The following is a 17,023-nucleotide window of genomic DNA, read 5'->3' on the forward strand; positions in this document are numbered from 1 at the left end:
CCCCCTCTTGAATATCAGCGGAGGGGACCAAACCCCAAGCTGCCACAAAAATCACCATCTTTCCACTGCAGATTTAAGCTTGTGGGCAGCGTGCTCTTCGCAGAGGAATACACTGGGAGGTTAAGGATGTGGCAGTTTTAAATCAGATCTTGGCTAGTGATAAGGTTACTGAGTAAAATCTTTAAAATAGCAACAGGCAGGCATTCAATAGTTTGGGGGGGGGGCTTCTCAGGATTGACACCCTTCTGCTGGGCCTTTGCATAGATTGTAACCAGCTGCATATCCTTCAGGGTTTGAGCCAAACATGCACACAAGCCCCTATTGAGATCTTTGCACTCAACACACAAAGATCTTTTAAAGCACCCAGGACAAGGGGATGTCTGGGTGCTTGCCCATGTCCTATCCTCACTTTAACTTTGCCAACCCCTAGTTTGTGTGCAACATGCTTTGCACATGACCTGAACTGGAGTGTTTTACCATTGAGGTGGCAACGTAGTACAAGCCTAGGCACGGTCTCTGTAGTCTATTTGGAAACAGAAAGTGGGATCCTTTTTCTTCTGCGATGTAGCTGCAGTCAAACAGTGAGTGCTTTTAATCCAACAACACATGCCAGGCAGTGGTAGATTAAAAGTAGAAAATGTTCAAGAATGCAGTGGGAGGGTGTGCCGGATCATGAGAGTATATAATAGGGGTAAGTAACCTTTTGAGCCCATGGGCACATTTGGAAATTGGAGAAGCTGGCTTGGGCACAACCATGAAATGTGTGGGTAGTCACAACGGCCAAGTAACCTGCCCAGAGCCATTCATGGGAAATTAAGATGGCAGCAGCTAGTAGCTCCCACTTCTTTTTGAAGCAATCCCAGCTGTCAGTACAAAAAAACTACAAAAATATTTTAAAATAAATATTGGCAGATGTAGGGTGCCCTGGTGGGCACCAAAGAAGATGTCTGGGGGAACATTGTTGCCCAGGGACACCACATTGTCTACCCCAGAATACAGCATTTCGGGGGAGGGCCTTCAAGGCCTAAAGATCTCCTGTGCGGCCTGCACAATATGTGATTCACCAAGCTGAACACAGGTCTTCAGCCATCTATTTTGATCTAGGGAGATTATGTGTCCTGCTTTATAGACAATAAGTTCTTTATTTTGGAGAGCTGCAAAAGGACAGCTCTCTTCTTGATGGTGTCGTCTATTTGATGGGCTGTCAAGTCTGGTTTAAAGTCAAAGAGCCAGGGTCTTGATGCTGCCCATCGACAGTTAGCACCTGGACAGCAGACTGAACATGCACAGAGAAAATCCAGTCCGTCTTCTCCACTATGGTGAAATGTATTGCAGTTCTATTTTCAAAATAGCAATTATTTCAACATTTACATATAAATTAGCATATATAAAGGTTATGCAAAATAACATCTTCCTTGGTCCTCTTTTTTGTGATGCATTCCCTCTTTTTTGGCAATGTGTAAGTGGCCACCTTATTGTGATCTGACAGGCGCTTGTCAACCCCTATTTTGTAGTCCTAGGCAGGCAACAGAAACAAGGGGTTTATTGAGCCTTTAATGGGCTCTCATACATGGCTGATGGATAGGGGTAGCTCCAGGTGTGTGTGGGGTGGGGGTGGGGGGCTGAAGTATAGATCCTTCTGGTGGGCCTCCCATGCTGTTGGTGGAGCTCCCCTCCCATGCCCATAGGTGGGCTTCCTCCCCCCATAAGGGACAAGAGGACATGGTCTTCAGGAAGTGATGATAATAATGGTGGTCCTGTTGAGCACCAAGCGGCTGCCATTATAATTGCCCATAATACGCCAGAGTGACACAGTGTTGCTCTGGGGCGTTGTGGGCAATCATAGTGGTGGCGAACTAGTGCTCATTGGAGCACCTGAAAAGGGGACTTAGAACAGGAGCATCAACAACGGTGATTCCCTCTGCAGTTGCTGGTGCCAGGCCTGCAGGTGGACTGCACTGAGGTTGGTGGGTTGTGAGTTATATAACCCTGCAGTAGCTTTTTGGGATATATTATAAGATCAACATCTTTTTCAACAGTTTTTTCCTCATGGACCTGCAAGGGGCGGGAAGGAGAGGGCAGAATCCCAGATTTGCACGCTGAAAAGAAAATAGGGATGATTTTTGGCTTTGTTTTGTTTCTGCTAAGCGCTATCAAGTACCCAGTGCTGAGGTCTGAGATAAAGTTGTGCTATTTGATAAAGTTGCCAGCATCCTTGTCTAGCATTCCCAAGGCCCTAGTTGGCTGGCTGCCACCCTGTGACCTAGCCAGGGTCATTGCTGCTCAGTTGCTGTGGGAGAAAGAGAAGCTTGAGATCTTCTTGCACTGCATTGATTTGGAGCAGGTGCCTTATCAAGACGGCCTCCATCTTATCCTGCCTCCCACATTTCCCATCTGGGTTTCAGGGTTGTTGTTTTCTGTTCCTTTCTGTTGGTTTCAAGAAAATTCACAGTGCATGTCCTTCATTTCTTTCCAAAGACATGGCATGTACCAGGGGAAAGAGGCAAAGGGGGCAGGCGGGTTGCTATATCTTTACTTTTACTTCCCCCCTACTCAGGCGTCAGCCATGATAGCTGTGTGATTTCCTCTCAGTCTTTTGTAATTGATTTATTTCCACTTTTGTGTTTTGCTTGATCATCAGCAGAACTTCTGACATTTTTTCTGTACAATTTATTATTACAAATGCAGCCATATTGCAGTGCCCAACCAGTCCTTGACAAAAACACAACACAAATTACTACAGTGGCTAAAAATCCTACAACTTGTCATTGACATTGTGAATGTTATTGATCTTTTATGTTGTATATTGCCCTGAAATCCAACATCATGATGGGCAGTGCATAAACAAAAGAAAGAAGGAAATATCTTTTTCCTGAAGTACTGGTATCTCCCCCCCCCCCAGGTGAAAAATAGATGGAAAGAGACAATTTGGATAAGAAAAATGACCCATAGAGAAAGAAATTAGAGTTCCTTCCTCCCCTCCCAGAGAGAATTTCTGTTCCAGATTGTTGTTTCCGGCAGCTGCTTAGGCTTAAAAACAAAACAAAAAATCTTGGGGAAGATAATCACACAACTGAGCATTACGTAGTGTGACCCTATGTAATGAATCTTTCTGACCATATTCAGAAATGGGGCTATGGTTTAGGAGGTTTGTCAAAAAGATGTATTTCTTCATAACCTAATACTAACCCTTAATTATCTTATGGAACTCATTGCCAAAAATATATTGGTATGTCCAACAGGTTAAAATGCTTCCAAGATGGATTGGACAAATTTATGGAGGATGCGTCTAGCAACGGATATTAGAAATGACAAGTTGTATCTTTACTTTTATTCCCCTCCTACTCAGGCGTCAGCCATGATAGCTGTGTGATTTCCTCTCAGTTTGGACATCAGGAAAACCTTCCTGACTGTTAGAGCAGTACAACAATGGAACCAGTTACCTAGGGAGGTTGTGGGTTCTCCCACACTAGAGGCCTTCAAGAGGCAGCTGGACAACCATCTGTTGGGTATGTTTGAGGTGGAATCCTGCATTGAGCAGGGGGTTGGACTCGATGGCCTTATAGGCCCCTTCCAACTCTGCTATTCCATTATTCTATGATAAGTAGCACATACAACCAAATCTTGCCATGTATCCCCAGCCTTTAAAAGGACCATTCCTGTTCAGCCATCCAGGGGCAGATCTACACCAAGCAGGATATTCCACCATGAAAGCGGTATGAAAGCAGTATATAAAAGGCAGGAGCCACACTACTGCTTTATAGCGGTATTGAAGTGCACTGACAACTGTTGGGGCCCATCGACACATGCCATGTATCGCTTTCATACTGCTTTCATAGTGCTATATCCTGCTTGGTATAGATCTGGCTCTGTAGTGCTATTCAGGCTGGAGGGGTGTGTGTGTGTGAGTGAGTGAGTGAGTGAGTGAGAGAGAGAGAGAGAGAGAGAGAGAGATTAGTAAGCTAGGAAGCAATCCTATACATGTTTAGACAGGTGACAAACTGGAGCATGCTGAGAGTTGTAGGACTTTTTTCTGTCTAAACATGCATAGGATTGTGCTTTTATTTAGTTGGAAAAAGCTTTTCTACACGAGGCTGTTAATCCACTGTATCTACTTTCGGTTTTCTCACAGAATTGAGATCCAAGCACTACATGAAGAACTTTTCTGTTACATAACCTCTAGGTGGCACTGTGCTATAGCAGAATAGCACACATACATGAGGAAAACCAGTTTCGTTCACTTTTACAAATAAATACCGCATTTTCCCCGCTCTAAAAAAAAGCCTTTCTGAAAGTACTCTTTAAGTACAGAAGCGAAACTGGAGGGTAACAACATCATCTAAAGAACCTGTAAACAACTGTGAATAGGGAATGACAAGTGCTTGATAAATGCCTCATGTAGAAAAGCCTTTAATTTCAGGAGGCAGGAAGGGGGAAACACCGGTTTTTGTAGTTTTTTTTGTTAGCTCCTGTGTCTTTCCCATGCTGTACTAAAAGTTAGTGGGTGAAATGGAAGACCTCTGCTGGTAACCTTGTAGAGCCGCTGCCGGCCTGAATAAACAGTACTGGACTAGATGGGCAAATACTGGACTAGATGGGTCTGACCTGATACAAGCCAGCTTCCTAGATCCTTAAAGCACTAGAGGGAGCTATATGAACAATAAGATTTCTATGAGTGGAAAAGGGAAAAGGTTACATGGCCACCAAATGATGCAATAGCTAAAGCAGTGGAGGCTGGTGGCTCCGATTTCAGTGAGACTGTGAATCCGTTCTGGGTTTCAGTAAGAACCAGCCAGAACTCTAAAGAACCTATTACATGTGCTAAACCCTATCCTCAAAACAGTTTCAGCACCTTGGGTAGCTCCTTTAGAATTCTGGCTGGTTCTGACTAAAACCAAGAATAGATCCACAGCACAGCCCCACCAAAATGAGAGCCACCAGCTTCCCCTGCTATAAACTGCTGAACTACATCTCCTGGTAGGGACTTTGAACCTGCTTCCTCTGGCTCAGCGATGTGATTGTGCAGCCTCCCTTTCTGGTGCCTTTAAACACAACTTGATGCACAGAAAAAAAATTAACAGAGAAAGTTTTTCCCACCCCAGTCCAGGGGAAAAAAAGGTGCAGGAGGGAGACCAGCTGGGCTGAGTTATATTTTCAGTAGAAACAGATGTTACCTTCAGTAGTGATAGAATTACATTAAGGTCTGGGTAGGTCAGGCCCCTTTACGTCTCTCTGGGCCTCCTCGCTTCCCTTCAGGATTCTGTAATATGCCTTTTGTATGAAGAGAAGGAGACAGGGACAGAAAAATATCTTCTGTTTCCATCCCAAGCTACATTTTTTTAAAATAAATCCAAATAGCAAAGTTAGGAATTTTTAAGACATTGGATTTGTGAGCTTTAATGTTGTTAAACTTTAATATGACTTTTACCCTTTTAAAATCAGAAATAAATGCTCATTGGTGACTCACAAAGATATGGGGCTGTATGGGAATATGTCAAGATGGCGGCGCTCAGTGCTGCTGCTGCTATAGCTGCCACCACCGAGAGAAAAGCAGCCATTTTGTCCTGCCTCTTCAAACTGCCAGAATTAAGTCACTGAGCTTCACTGAGAAGGGCACCTTTCTACCAAATCCTGGAGACTTTAATCCAAAAAAAAAAATGATAGCAAGGGCAGTGTGATGATTGAAAAGCCCTGTCTCCAGCTGCTAGGTTTAAAATGATGTTTCAGATCTTTTAGAACGCCGACACATTAAATTGTGACCCAATGTACACAAAACGAGTGACAATAGGGCACACTAGAGCGGATCCGGAAGGGCAGTGGGAATAGAATAGTTACATTGATTTCCCCCTATTTCACTCTCAGCCTTTCCCAAAGCGCTTGGCTATCTTTTCACCCTCGCATCTGTTTTTCAATACCAAGCACTAATTGCATCTTCCCTTTGTGGGCTCCAGGCTCCACATATTTTAGCAGTCATGTTGCATCAGCAGATATTATTGGCGTCTCCATAGGGGGACAGTTTTTAATCGATCTAATCAGTTATCATAAGAGTTTCCTACCCACAGCCTGGATTCATTGTGTACGGAAGGCTGAACCATCACTGAAGCTATCATTCAAATTGGAGCCTTTGTGGACAGCGGCTCTCTCAGGTACAGCAGCGAGAGCAATGCTGGAATGGTGGGAGCCAGAAGGCGCTCTTCACCAATTGCAGAGGAGAGGAGCGCTTTTTCCTGCCAACGTTGTGTGGATGGATCGCTGCAGTACTTGTGCCACACACACCATTGTTTGAAAAGGAGTCCCTAAATATTTGCGCTCGGAGAAGAGGCTGGCTGGCTCCCAGTCATGGGCCTAATTTCCTTCTTTGTCCTTTTCTTCATTAGCATTCCATGCTTAGTAACAATATTAAACAATTAACACTATAACATTTTTTTAAAAAAAACAACACCTAGCAGCAGAATGGCAATGATGGTGCTATTTAGGGTGAGCATATGGAAAGAAGGACAGGGCTTCTGTATCTTTAACAGTTGTACTGAAAAGGGAATTTCAGCAGGTGACATTTGTATGTATGCAGCACCTGGTGAAATGCCCTCTTCATCATGACAGTTAAAGCTGTAGGAACCCTGCCCTCTTTTGTATCTGGTCAAGAGGACATTGGGAATAGAATAGCTTTAACTGCAGCTTTAACTGTCATGATGAAGAGGGAACTTCACCAGGTGCTGCATGCATACAAATGTCACCTGCTGAAATTCCCTTTTCAGTACAACCGTTACAGATACAGGAGCCCTGTCCTCCTTTCCATATGGTCACCCTAGATGTGCCTTCTTAAAGCTAATTCATATGTGGTCAATAGGGATGGGTGAACCTCTCCACTTTGCTTTCTCCTACATTTGAATTTTTGATATCTCAAGTTCTTTTTCTCCCATCACATATTGCCTTTCTCGGTGGTGCCATTTTACCAGCATGTTGCTGTTGTTTGTGGTTGATCTTTCTAGACTAGGGCTATGCATGTGTGCAATTCTTGATAGGTACCTTATGTATAACTCCAGAAGCTGGATACAAGTGTGGGGCGGGGAGCATGCACATAGCACCATTTGTGTGTGTACAGTTGCTTCTGCACAGACGTGCCTCAATTCTTCAGTCCCAATCCAAATAGGACAGTTCAGTTACAGACCTTTGGAGGCAACTGCTAGATCTTTGCACTACTTTCTTATAAAACGTTTTCAAATGTTTTAAATGTCTGTCTGTTTGCTACACCACCAGTAGAGAACATCAGGGCATTTGTAAATCAATAGCTGTGTTTGACAACATTTTTGATGATCAGATCTCTAATCAAAATGAGCACCTACCCAGCTTCTGAGAAAATTAATAGTAAGATGATTTGAAGGTCTTTGGGTGGAAAGGTGGGATAAAATTACTTTAACTGCATAAGTAATCATTCATACATCCTTGTTCCATCACTAGGGATGTACAGATTTTGTTAAATCCATTCTGTCTATGTTTCGAGGATTGTCAGGTGTCTTTCATTCTGTCATCCGCTCATTGGTGGAATCAGATTTTCTTTAAGGATGCACAAGAATTTCATTCCACTTGTGCTAATGCGCAAATCTATGCAACTTGGAAAAAGCCATTCTGGTGCGGAATCCGCAGATAAAAATCTGAACTCATTCAAATTCATTGTGGATTTCTCCAACACCCCTATCCATCACCCAAGATCTTTCTGTCCAGGACCAGACTCATAATATCCTTTCTCCTGGTGGATAGGTGAGCTAGGGTGCTCTCCATTGAACACCCATCACATTCAAGGGATAGAAGGGAAAATATACCCCACTTGTGCCTCGGTATTCTCTTTCTCTCTTAGATGCATCCAGGAAATGTTGACTGGTGTCCAGTAACAAATCTCAGCCTGTCATTTCTTCCCTTCCCACAGGAGCATATTTACAAGCTGATGAAGAGTGACAGCTATGCACGCTTTCTCCGTTCTAATGCTTATCAAGACTTGTTGCTGGCAAAGAAGAAGGTATCTATCGGGAAGGACGTGCTTGCATCTCTGAGCACTTCTTGACTCCTGCCTGCTGCTTGCTGCTGTGCGAACATGAAAATTTAGGAGGCGCGGGGTGGGGGTGGGGTGTTCCCTTTTCTTCTAAAGGAATGAGAGCACTTTTCTTTCCTTCTCTTCCTCAAAGCTCCACGTTTGGCATCCCTATAAACACCTTCAGCAATAAACGTGAGGGAGACCTAATTTGACTGTCCCATCCCAGGGTCACTGGAAATATAAGCCGCTGTATACGGAGTCAGGGGTCTTTGATGCCCAACATGAGGCAGTAAAATTCCATTCTATCCTTTAGGTTCAAGATCGTCTTATAAAATGTAAACCAGCCTTCCCCAACCTGGTGCCCTCCAGATGACTTGTTCTTCAGTGCCCAGCATTACTGACTATTGACTATGTTGGCTGGGGCTGATAGGAGCTGAAGTCCAGGGCACCAGGTTGGGAAAGGCAGAGGTAAGCTGTGGTTTCAAAACCATGGTAGTAACACTTAGGAAGTAGAACAAAATCTTCTTCTGTTTAATCTCTTAAATTGAACCTCATGGTGTTTTTTTGAGGGGATGCCTTACCTGGAGACTTCCTCTTGATTTCCTATCAATTCCCCTCCATTCCCCTTTACCTGCACTTTACTGAATGTCGATTGCTTCCCCCTTTTAAAGGAGTACTAATTACAACTCGGGCTGATCATTCTTCAAAAATGGCGCACTTTCCCATTCATTTCCTCCTTTGGATACCAGCATGCCCACTGATAACAGCACATCCAGGTCAAAGTAATAAAGGTATTGGTGTGTGGATTATCAGGTCCTAGCAGGTGGTTCTCGTTGGAGAAATGGGGTGGGGAGCTCCCCATTTGTGGCCTTGTTTAAATGTCCGTCAGAAGATCCTCCACCCCTAACCATATTGTATGCAGGCACCAGAGAGAGGATGTACCCAATTCTCCTAGACACCTTTGACCTTCAAGAGACTTTATATCAACCTTCCTCAACCTGGTGCAGTGGTGGCTGGGAATGATGGGAGATGCAGTCCAACACATCTGGAGGGCACCAGGTTGAGCAAGTCTACTTCATACATTTCCACCCATCATCTGCAGTTTGCGCTTGCTGCAGTATCCCTTTGCTTTGCTCTCTGCGTTCTCCATCCTGCTGGGGCCTCCACATGCTGCCAAATTCAAGTCAGCCTGATTGCAATAGCTCCAATGTGCCCTGAATTATAGAACATATTTTCCACAATCTAGCAGTCCTTTGTGTACAGGAGCTCCGAGGCACAGCTGGAGTTCCTGAGCTAAGCTTCACATTCATTTTCAGTCAGGGGCAGCCTCTCATGCACAGTGGAGAAGTGCACACAGAGCTCTTCTTGGCCCTGGAGTGGAGATGTGTGTGCAGGATCATTCCTAGCATGAGTTGGTGTGAGAATACCATCTGCACATTTCAGCTTACTCACAAGCAAGGATTGGATCTAATGTGCTGGAACAATTCAGCACAGTCCACTGGACCCTTCAGCATTTATTTAGCACCACCAGCACAATGCTCGGGAACTTCCCAGAGCTGTATTTTAAATGCTGGCTGCCATTGCGGATGCTGTATAGAGGCAGTGAACAAAATGAGACCTTCTGTTCCACCAGGCATCGACTACAGATACAGGGTACTTTTAGAGGTATACGTGGCATTAAGCCTAGCTGGAATGGGAAAGTTGAGGCGATAAGGATGGTTTTTGTTCTATGTGGGTTTGTTGTTGCTCTTCAGCATGGTCTTAAGCCCCTGGTGGGCAGCCTTACGTGGCTTGCTACTGGGCTGTGTTCAGCTTGGCATCTCACCATTCGGACAAGCCTGCTTTCAATCAGATCCTGCCTTTAGACAAAGCTTCATGGTTGCTCGGTGCTTGGCAATAAACATCTTTCGGTTGCCTCTGTCAGGGTCTTGTCAGATGATGAAAAGTATCAGATTTTATTCATCGTGTTAACGTAGCAGTAACTTGGCTCCTGAGGTGGTAGTGCAGTATCATGACCATATGCAATAGATGGTGGGGTAGCCATCTTACAAAGGGGATTGCTGTGCTTAAAGCAGGGTCACCAGCCCCTGTCCTTTGTGGTTGTTGTTGCTTTTAAAAAAATGGGGTCATACATTCCAGCACTTTCATCCTAGAAAGATTGTTAAAAGGGAAAGATGAGTGGAATTGCAGGGGGGTTGCTCCAGAGGCAGTGGCGTTGCTGGAGCTGACTAGTTTCATTCTGATTTTATTTATTTATTTACACTATTTATATGCCGCTCCCCATTCAAAATTTTGGAGCGGTGTACTAGATAAAATAAAATAAAAACAGAATAAAACACCTTAAAATAGATTTTTAAAAGAAGCAAAATGAAAAGTGAACCATGAACCATGGCTGGTCATTAAGGAAAGGCTTCCTGGAACAATGACGTTTTCAGGAGGTGCCGAAAGGAATACAAAGTTGGTGCCAGCCTGACCTCCAGAGGCAGGGAATTCCATGGGAGGGGGGCCACCACCATCAAGGCTCTTCCTTTTCACCATTGAAGAAATATATGTATATGACCAAGAAGTGCTTGGTCTCAAAAAAAACAAAAAAACTCCAAATGCAACTTTGTGAAAACCATCCCCTTTAAAGCAAAGCAACCTGAAGGAAGATGTAAAGATGCACGAAACCAACCTGCACTACTACTGAAAGGCCTGTGTGTGGAGGGGGTGTTCAATCCCATCCCTGAGCCATCTGTGACAGGGAAGATGGAAGGATGGGACACAGGGAGGCAGTACTACCTGGGCCATCTCACAGTTGTGAGGGTGAAACCTGTCCTAGGAGTTGACTGGGAAATTATATATGCTTTTCTGAGTGTAAGAGTGTGATGTGTGACTAGTTTTAATCCAGAAAAATGTGAATATAATGTGATTTCATTCTCCCGGTGTAGTAATCATTGATCAAATCATCTTTTTCCCTACCGATCCTTGGCCTGTGGCTTTAGCTGCTACGTTTGCTCTGATAGGTTGTATGTTTTCCCCACAGACAGGTTTTATTGCTGTCGTAAGCACAGTCTTAGAACTAGGTGGTTTTAAATCTGCACATATTGAGACAAGACATATTATTGCATTCCAAAGGAACTTTGGCTTTTTGGAGAGGATTTTCTGTGTGTAGTGATGACACGTCCTGGCAATAGATATCATACTCCTTTACATGGGGGGTGAAGTAGGAGGGAGCAGGTAGTGGGGAAGAAAGCAAGGGGGTGGAATATAACATAGAAACAATAAACATGTGGAGCCCACATTTCCTCATCCACTTTTCTGCAGCTAACTGGAATGAGCGCTTTCCTAATCAAAGCATTTTTTTTCTTTCAATAGCCATGCCCAACTGTTTTGCTGCAACAATGGGTTGGTTTGTTCTCTTGCGGCAACAGCCTTCTTGCATGTTTGAAAACTGCATAAGCCAGACCCTGTAGATTTGTTTGTGTGTGTGTGTGTGTGTCGGATTCCGCATTTACAGCCATTAATCAATGACACCCTTGTCATGTTGGAGCAGACTGTATTGTTGTTTGTCATTATTCTAACTACTTTCAAACAAACAAGTTAAGGTGCAATCCTATGCACGTTCGGACAGAAAAAAAGTCCTACAACTCTCAGCCTCCCCCACTGGGGAATGCTGGGAGCTGTAGGACTTTTTCTCTCTAAACATGCATAAGATTGTGCCCTTATTGTCTTTGATTTGCCCCCATTTACTTTAAGAACAGAAGAAGTGCCATGCTGGATCAGACCAAGGGTCCATCTAGTCCAGCAGTCTGTTCACACAGTGGCCAACCAGCCATCGGCCAGGGATGAACAGTGAACCCAGGCAAATATCTTCCTTGGAAACAAAGATCCATCTGCTAACAGTGCATGCAGCTAAGCAGGATATCTTAGGCATGAATGCAGCTGCTAACCAATGCACACTGAACTTTATTTGATATGCATATATACCATTACCAAACTTTTTCAGATAACCACCCCCTTGGTTCCACAAAAGAGCCTCGTGTGGCGCAGAGCATTAAAGCAGCAGTTTCTGCAGCTGAAACTCTCCCCACGGCCTGAGTTCGATCCCAGCGGAAGCTGGTTTCAGGCAGCCGGCTTGGGTTGACTCAGTCTTCCATCCTCCCGAGGTCGGTAAAATGAGTACCCAGTTAGCTGGGGGAAAGGCAATAATGGCCGGGGAAGGCAACAGCAAACCACCCCGCTATAAGGCCTGCCAAGAAAACGTCAGCGAAAGCTGGCGTCCCTCCAAGAGTCAGTAATGACTCAGTGCTTGCACGAGAGGTTCCTTTCCTTTCTCCTGGTTCCACAAACTCATGCCCAGTGCCCCCTACCCTACACTATAAAAACCATTATTCAGAATAGTGGTTTTCAACGACCCACTAAGGAAGATAATAACAATAACATTCAAAACAGTAACAATTAACTGAATATTTATTCAAAATCCAAAGCACCCCTGTAGGCTTACCGAGGGAGGGAGGGAAAAGAGAGTGAACACCTCTGTTTTGCAGCCAGCGTGACAGGGCACACCAAGCAGGGTATGTCTCTAAATTAGCGTTTTGGTGCTTTTGAAACATTTCAATTCACCGTTAAAAGGACGCTTCTTAAATGGTATTAATATATGTGTGGATTCTTCTCCTATATGGCTTGGGACCAAACTACCTTCTCCCATAAAAATGCCCCTGGGTTTTAAGACCTTCTGGAGAGGCGCTTCAAGTGCCCCCCTGCCACCCCTTGGCCTCTTAGCGCTCCCCTATGCAATCCTACCGCCCCCTTTGGGAACCACTGATCTAGACTACTGCTTTAAAGCGCTTTATAACAGTTTTGACAGTTGGAGCCCAAGACGCACTCCATGAACCATTTTCAAAGCTGTTATGAAGTGCTTTAAAGCCGTAGTGTCGATCTGGATTTCAGATGTCACAGCCTTGGCTGCTTCATTACTCCAAGAAGAAAACCTGTGTTAGTCTAGACTCTTTAGTCCAAAACCTCAACTTTTGTAAACCACCCAGAGAGCTTCAGCTATGGGGCAGTATATAAATGTAATTAATAAATAAATAAATAAATAAATAAATATTTCTTAATTATGCATACAAAGAGATTCCTGCAGCCAAGAGAAACTTTAGCATTCTCATTTCCAAAAAGTCTGTCTCTACTTTCTAATGATATATGTAAAGTAATTTGAAGACCATTTGAAAGAATAATTCAGAAGTACAGACTTTCTCATTCCTCACAATGAGAATCCTATCACATCTAAAACATGTCCATAACATTTTATTTATGGACCTGCAGGCTTCTTTTTTAGTCCTTTACGCAGTAACCTGCATTCACTGGTTGGGCATTTAATCCCAAGTGCCCCAAATGTTGCAATTTGGATTCTGAGCATTTTGATTCACAGGCAAAACTGTGAACCAGGCCCAGAGGAAGCCCAGTCCCAAGGAGCCTCTGTGCAGAAGCATCTTGACTCTTCTGCCATGGGCTCATGAGGGTTGTTGACAACATAGGCAGGAGCTCTTGGACGCCATTTTTCCTCTCTTCTTTTTATGGGATTTTGTTTTTTATCTGATAAGATGTATTTCTGCCCATTCTTGCTGAAGGCAGTATGTTAATGCCAGGTACCTGATTAGGTCTTGTAGACCAGCCTTCCCCAAAAAGCCATTCCAGCTGGGGATGCTGGAAGTTGTAATTCCTTCCATTTCTATTCCATCTGCTCAAGGGCCAGAATATAGATCTGAACAGATTTATAAATCACAATCATTAGCTGCACGTTCTTATATTTTTGTATCCTGGGTGGTGAGTTGAATAGCAGAAGCGGAGAGAATGCAAAGGATTTTTCCAAAGGTCAGTCTTTTACCATTTCCCTGTTGGACCCCTATCCTGCTCCCCTCCCTCCCCCATGCAGTACCAGTGGACAGGAAGAATGAAATTATTGAAACATTCACTTGCAAAGCAGGGCATTTAGGTAATGTTGTTATGTACCTCCCTGACTTCCTGGAGCAATGCTGCTCTTTTCCTTGCTTCATTTGATTTGAAGCATGAAAAACCTTAATATCATTAGCCACTCTATCAGATTTCTTGGCTCTTTGTTTTTATTTTTATTTTTAAAAAAATGTCACCCAGCGCATCCATTATAAATCCATGTCTTGCCAACTTCCAAATCCAGGTGATCTGGGGCAGGTCAGGGATCCTGGCACCGTGAGGGGGAAGCTTTTCTCCTGACCAGTCTAATTCCTGTACTCAACAGAACCACATGCTGACCATCGAAATTATGTCTCCATTCATGTCTAATAGGATTTGTCTTATGCCAAATGAGTTGAATGACATTTCTCTGGAGAATGGTAGCATATTTGCAATGTCTGTCTGTGGTTCTCTTATTATAGGAACACTATATTATTTATATTTCTAATTTCTGAATAGCAAAATACAAAAGGAATCATAATTTAAAACAACAACAACAACATAGGCTCAACATATCCCAAACCTTACTCCAGTGATTGCAATGAGACTGCAATCCTATTCATACGTCACTGGGAGTAAGCCCTGCAGAACACAGTGAGAAGTACTACTGAGTAAGTAACTTATTAATCCATTTGCAGAGCAAACTTGTGGCCCCTATGCAGCATCTGGGAACCACAGAATAGTGCAGATTCCTGGATCTGAAGCCAAAGACAGTGCTCCAACCTTGGACTCAGGAGTCTGAGCTCCCGTCTCCTCTGTCTCCTCCTCACAGCTGCTGAGGACAGTACCATGCCAACGGCCTCTCCAAACTCACAAAAGCGACCTTGGAGAGGATGGAAAGGGAGTGGTTCTGTGGGTGGGGAGGGGGCTGGGGAAGCAGGGTTATCAGCTCTCCCCTGCCCTCCCCACATCCTGCCGTCCCCCTCCACAGAGCCTTTGTCAGATGGTCAAAAATGCCCATCTAGCAAAAAATGCTGTGTGGGAGAAGCACGGAGGTGACGATCTCTTCTGTGCTTCGCCTGCTCTGCATAGGATACCTGCCAGACCCTTCCTGGGAAAGAGATGCTGCTGCTGCAGCTGTGCAACCGCTCTTCTCCAGCCTTTCTCCCTTTGCTGCCGGCCAGCACACCTCCACAATTCACTGCTCCCCATTAACAAAGGAACTCAGCTTTCTGCTCATTTGGGGGGCTTCCCTAGGAAGTGCTAAATCTCCCTTGTGTAAATAGGGGTCCTGCTTATAGAAGGAAATCAGCAGTGCGAAACAGAATTGACAGGGCATAAACACGCTGTTAGATACTGTCTGAAGCTACTGTGCTACATTTTAAGAGGAAACTGGATACTTCCCAATGGGAAAAGCAGCCACAACATTGTAGTTCAAAAGTTTCTGTTGCTTTGCTGTTGCAAACAGCAGTCGCCATGTGTTTGAGATGTTTAATTGTTTTCTTATTTTCCTTCTGTGAATGCCTTTAAAGCCAGATTTAAGCTGAAGGGGTTTTTGTTTCGTTTGGGGTGTTTTTTTCTTCCTAACTTTTTTTTCCCCTTCCAAAGCCCGAGAATGAGCAAGGTCGTAGAACTTCTCTAGAAAAGTTCACTCGCAGTATGGTAAGTTCATTTGCTTTTGGTTATTTTTTTTTTAATTTCTCCCTTTCTTTTCAGCATTTTCTTTATTTCAGATTTTTTTTAACAGTTCCTCAGTAGCATATTTAAATCATTGCTGTGCAATAAAAAGGGTAGAAGTTCAGGATACGCATTTTGGATGAAACACAACGGCCTCCATTCCGTCCGTGCTAGATAATCGACCTCATCCAGAACGGCTCCCTAGAGGGCATTTCAGAGCCTGTTTTCTCCTCCTTTCCCATGCAGTGTGCATTCACAGACACTCAGAATGCCAGATCATTACAGGGAATGAGAAGCCTGTGGGCACCTCCCATACCTTCAGGCAGCCCCTCCCTCTGCTCGGTTGAGTAAGTGATCATGCTAAATTTTAAAGTGCAGGTGCTCCCCCGTAGCCATGCCCACAAGGCGAGTCCAAATGGCAGGTAGTTGTGTTGATCTGTGTGTGTGTGTGTGTGTGTGTGCGTGTGCGTGCATTATATATGTGTACGTGGGATAGCTCAGTGGAGGCTGGTGGCTCTGATTTTGGTGGGTCTGTGAATCCACTCTGGGTTCTAAAGGGGGTGCTGAATACTATCCCTAAAATAGGTCCTTTAGTGTTCTGACTGAAACCCAGAATAGACTTATAGCCCCACTGAAATCAGAGCCACCAGCCTTCATTGAAATTGTTGTTGTTTATTCATTCAGTCGCTTCCGACTCTTCGTGACTTCATGGACCAGCCCACGCCAGAGCTTTCTGTCGGCTATTCCATTGAAATAGCTCAAGACAATGTATTGTTACTGGGAAAGTCCATTCTCCACCCCCACCCTAGTTACTGCGAAGATTGCAGCTATGCTCAGATTGAACAGGGAAACCTGAGGGGGTGGCAGGTGTCATAATCCTGCTATTCAGTCCTCATGCTTTCAACCCTGTGAACCCTGGCTCTACTACACCACTGGTGAGCGAGCTCAGAACTTGTATTCCTTGATGAAGGAGGAGGGAGGAGGTTGGACAGTGATATGGAAGGTGCATATAAGCCTCATGTTCCATATAAATGCCTGGTACCTCAGCTCCATGCACACCCATGCATGCATTGCCACATAGGAAAGGGGCTCTTTTGAGCCCAATGAGAAGCCCGCCACCTGCAGTGAATTGGACTGAGCCCCATGATGACAATAAAAAGATTTCCATTCTGACAACAAACAATCTTGAGGCACAGGGAAGGCTAACAGATTTATGGTGGCATTAAGCTTTTGTGGGTTGATGTCTACTTCCACGAAAGCATGGGTCCGCAAGACACTTTGTTCTTTTTGCTGTAGTAGATGAACACAGCTACCCCTCTGGAATTTAGACATGTATTCATGGCACACTTTTTGCTCTGCCTTTCTCTGCATACCAAGGGTGCACATTAGGTTACATGTACTGAT

The 17,023-nt window shown here is 44.3% G+C and overlaps 1 protein-coding gene across 1 annotated transcript in view; it reads left to right on the forward strand.

Annotated features, from left to right (window-relative positions):
- The window catches only part of RGS6 (regulator of G protein signaling 6), a gene marked incomplete at its 3' end in the record, with an annotated part of 266,689 nt that extends 251,058 nt beyond the window's left edge, over positions 1-15,631 (forward strand). The window contains exons 16-17 of the mRNA XM_063117616.1: positions 7,925-8,014; positions 15,551-15,631. Coding sequence (XP_062973686.1) covers positions 7,925-8,014; positions 15,551-15,631 — 171 coding nt within the window. The remainder of the gene's footprint in view (positions 1-7,924; positions 8,015-15,550) is intronic.
- Positions 15,632-17,023: the final 1,392 nt, after the last annotated feature.

The sequence above is a fragment of the Elgaria multicarinata genome, chromosome 2 (assembly GCF_023053635.1).
Source record: "Elgaria multicarinata webbii isolate HBS135686 ecotype San Diego chromosome 2, rElgMul1.1.pri, whole genome shotgun sequence".
In the NCBI taxonomy this organism is placed as follows: Eukaryota; Metazoa; Chordata; class Lepidosauria; order Squamata; family Anguidae; genus Elgaria; species Elgaria multicarinata.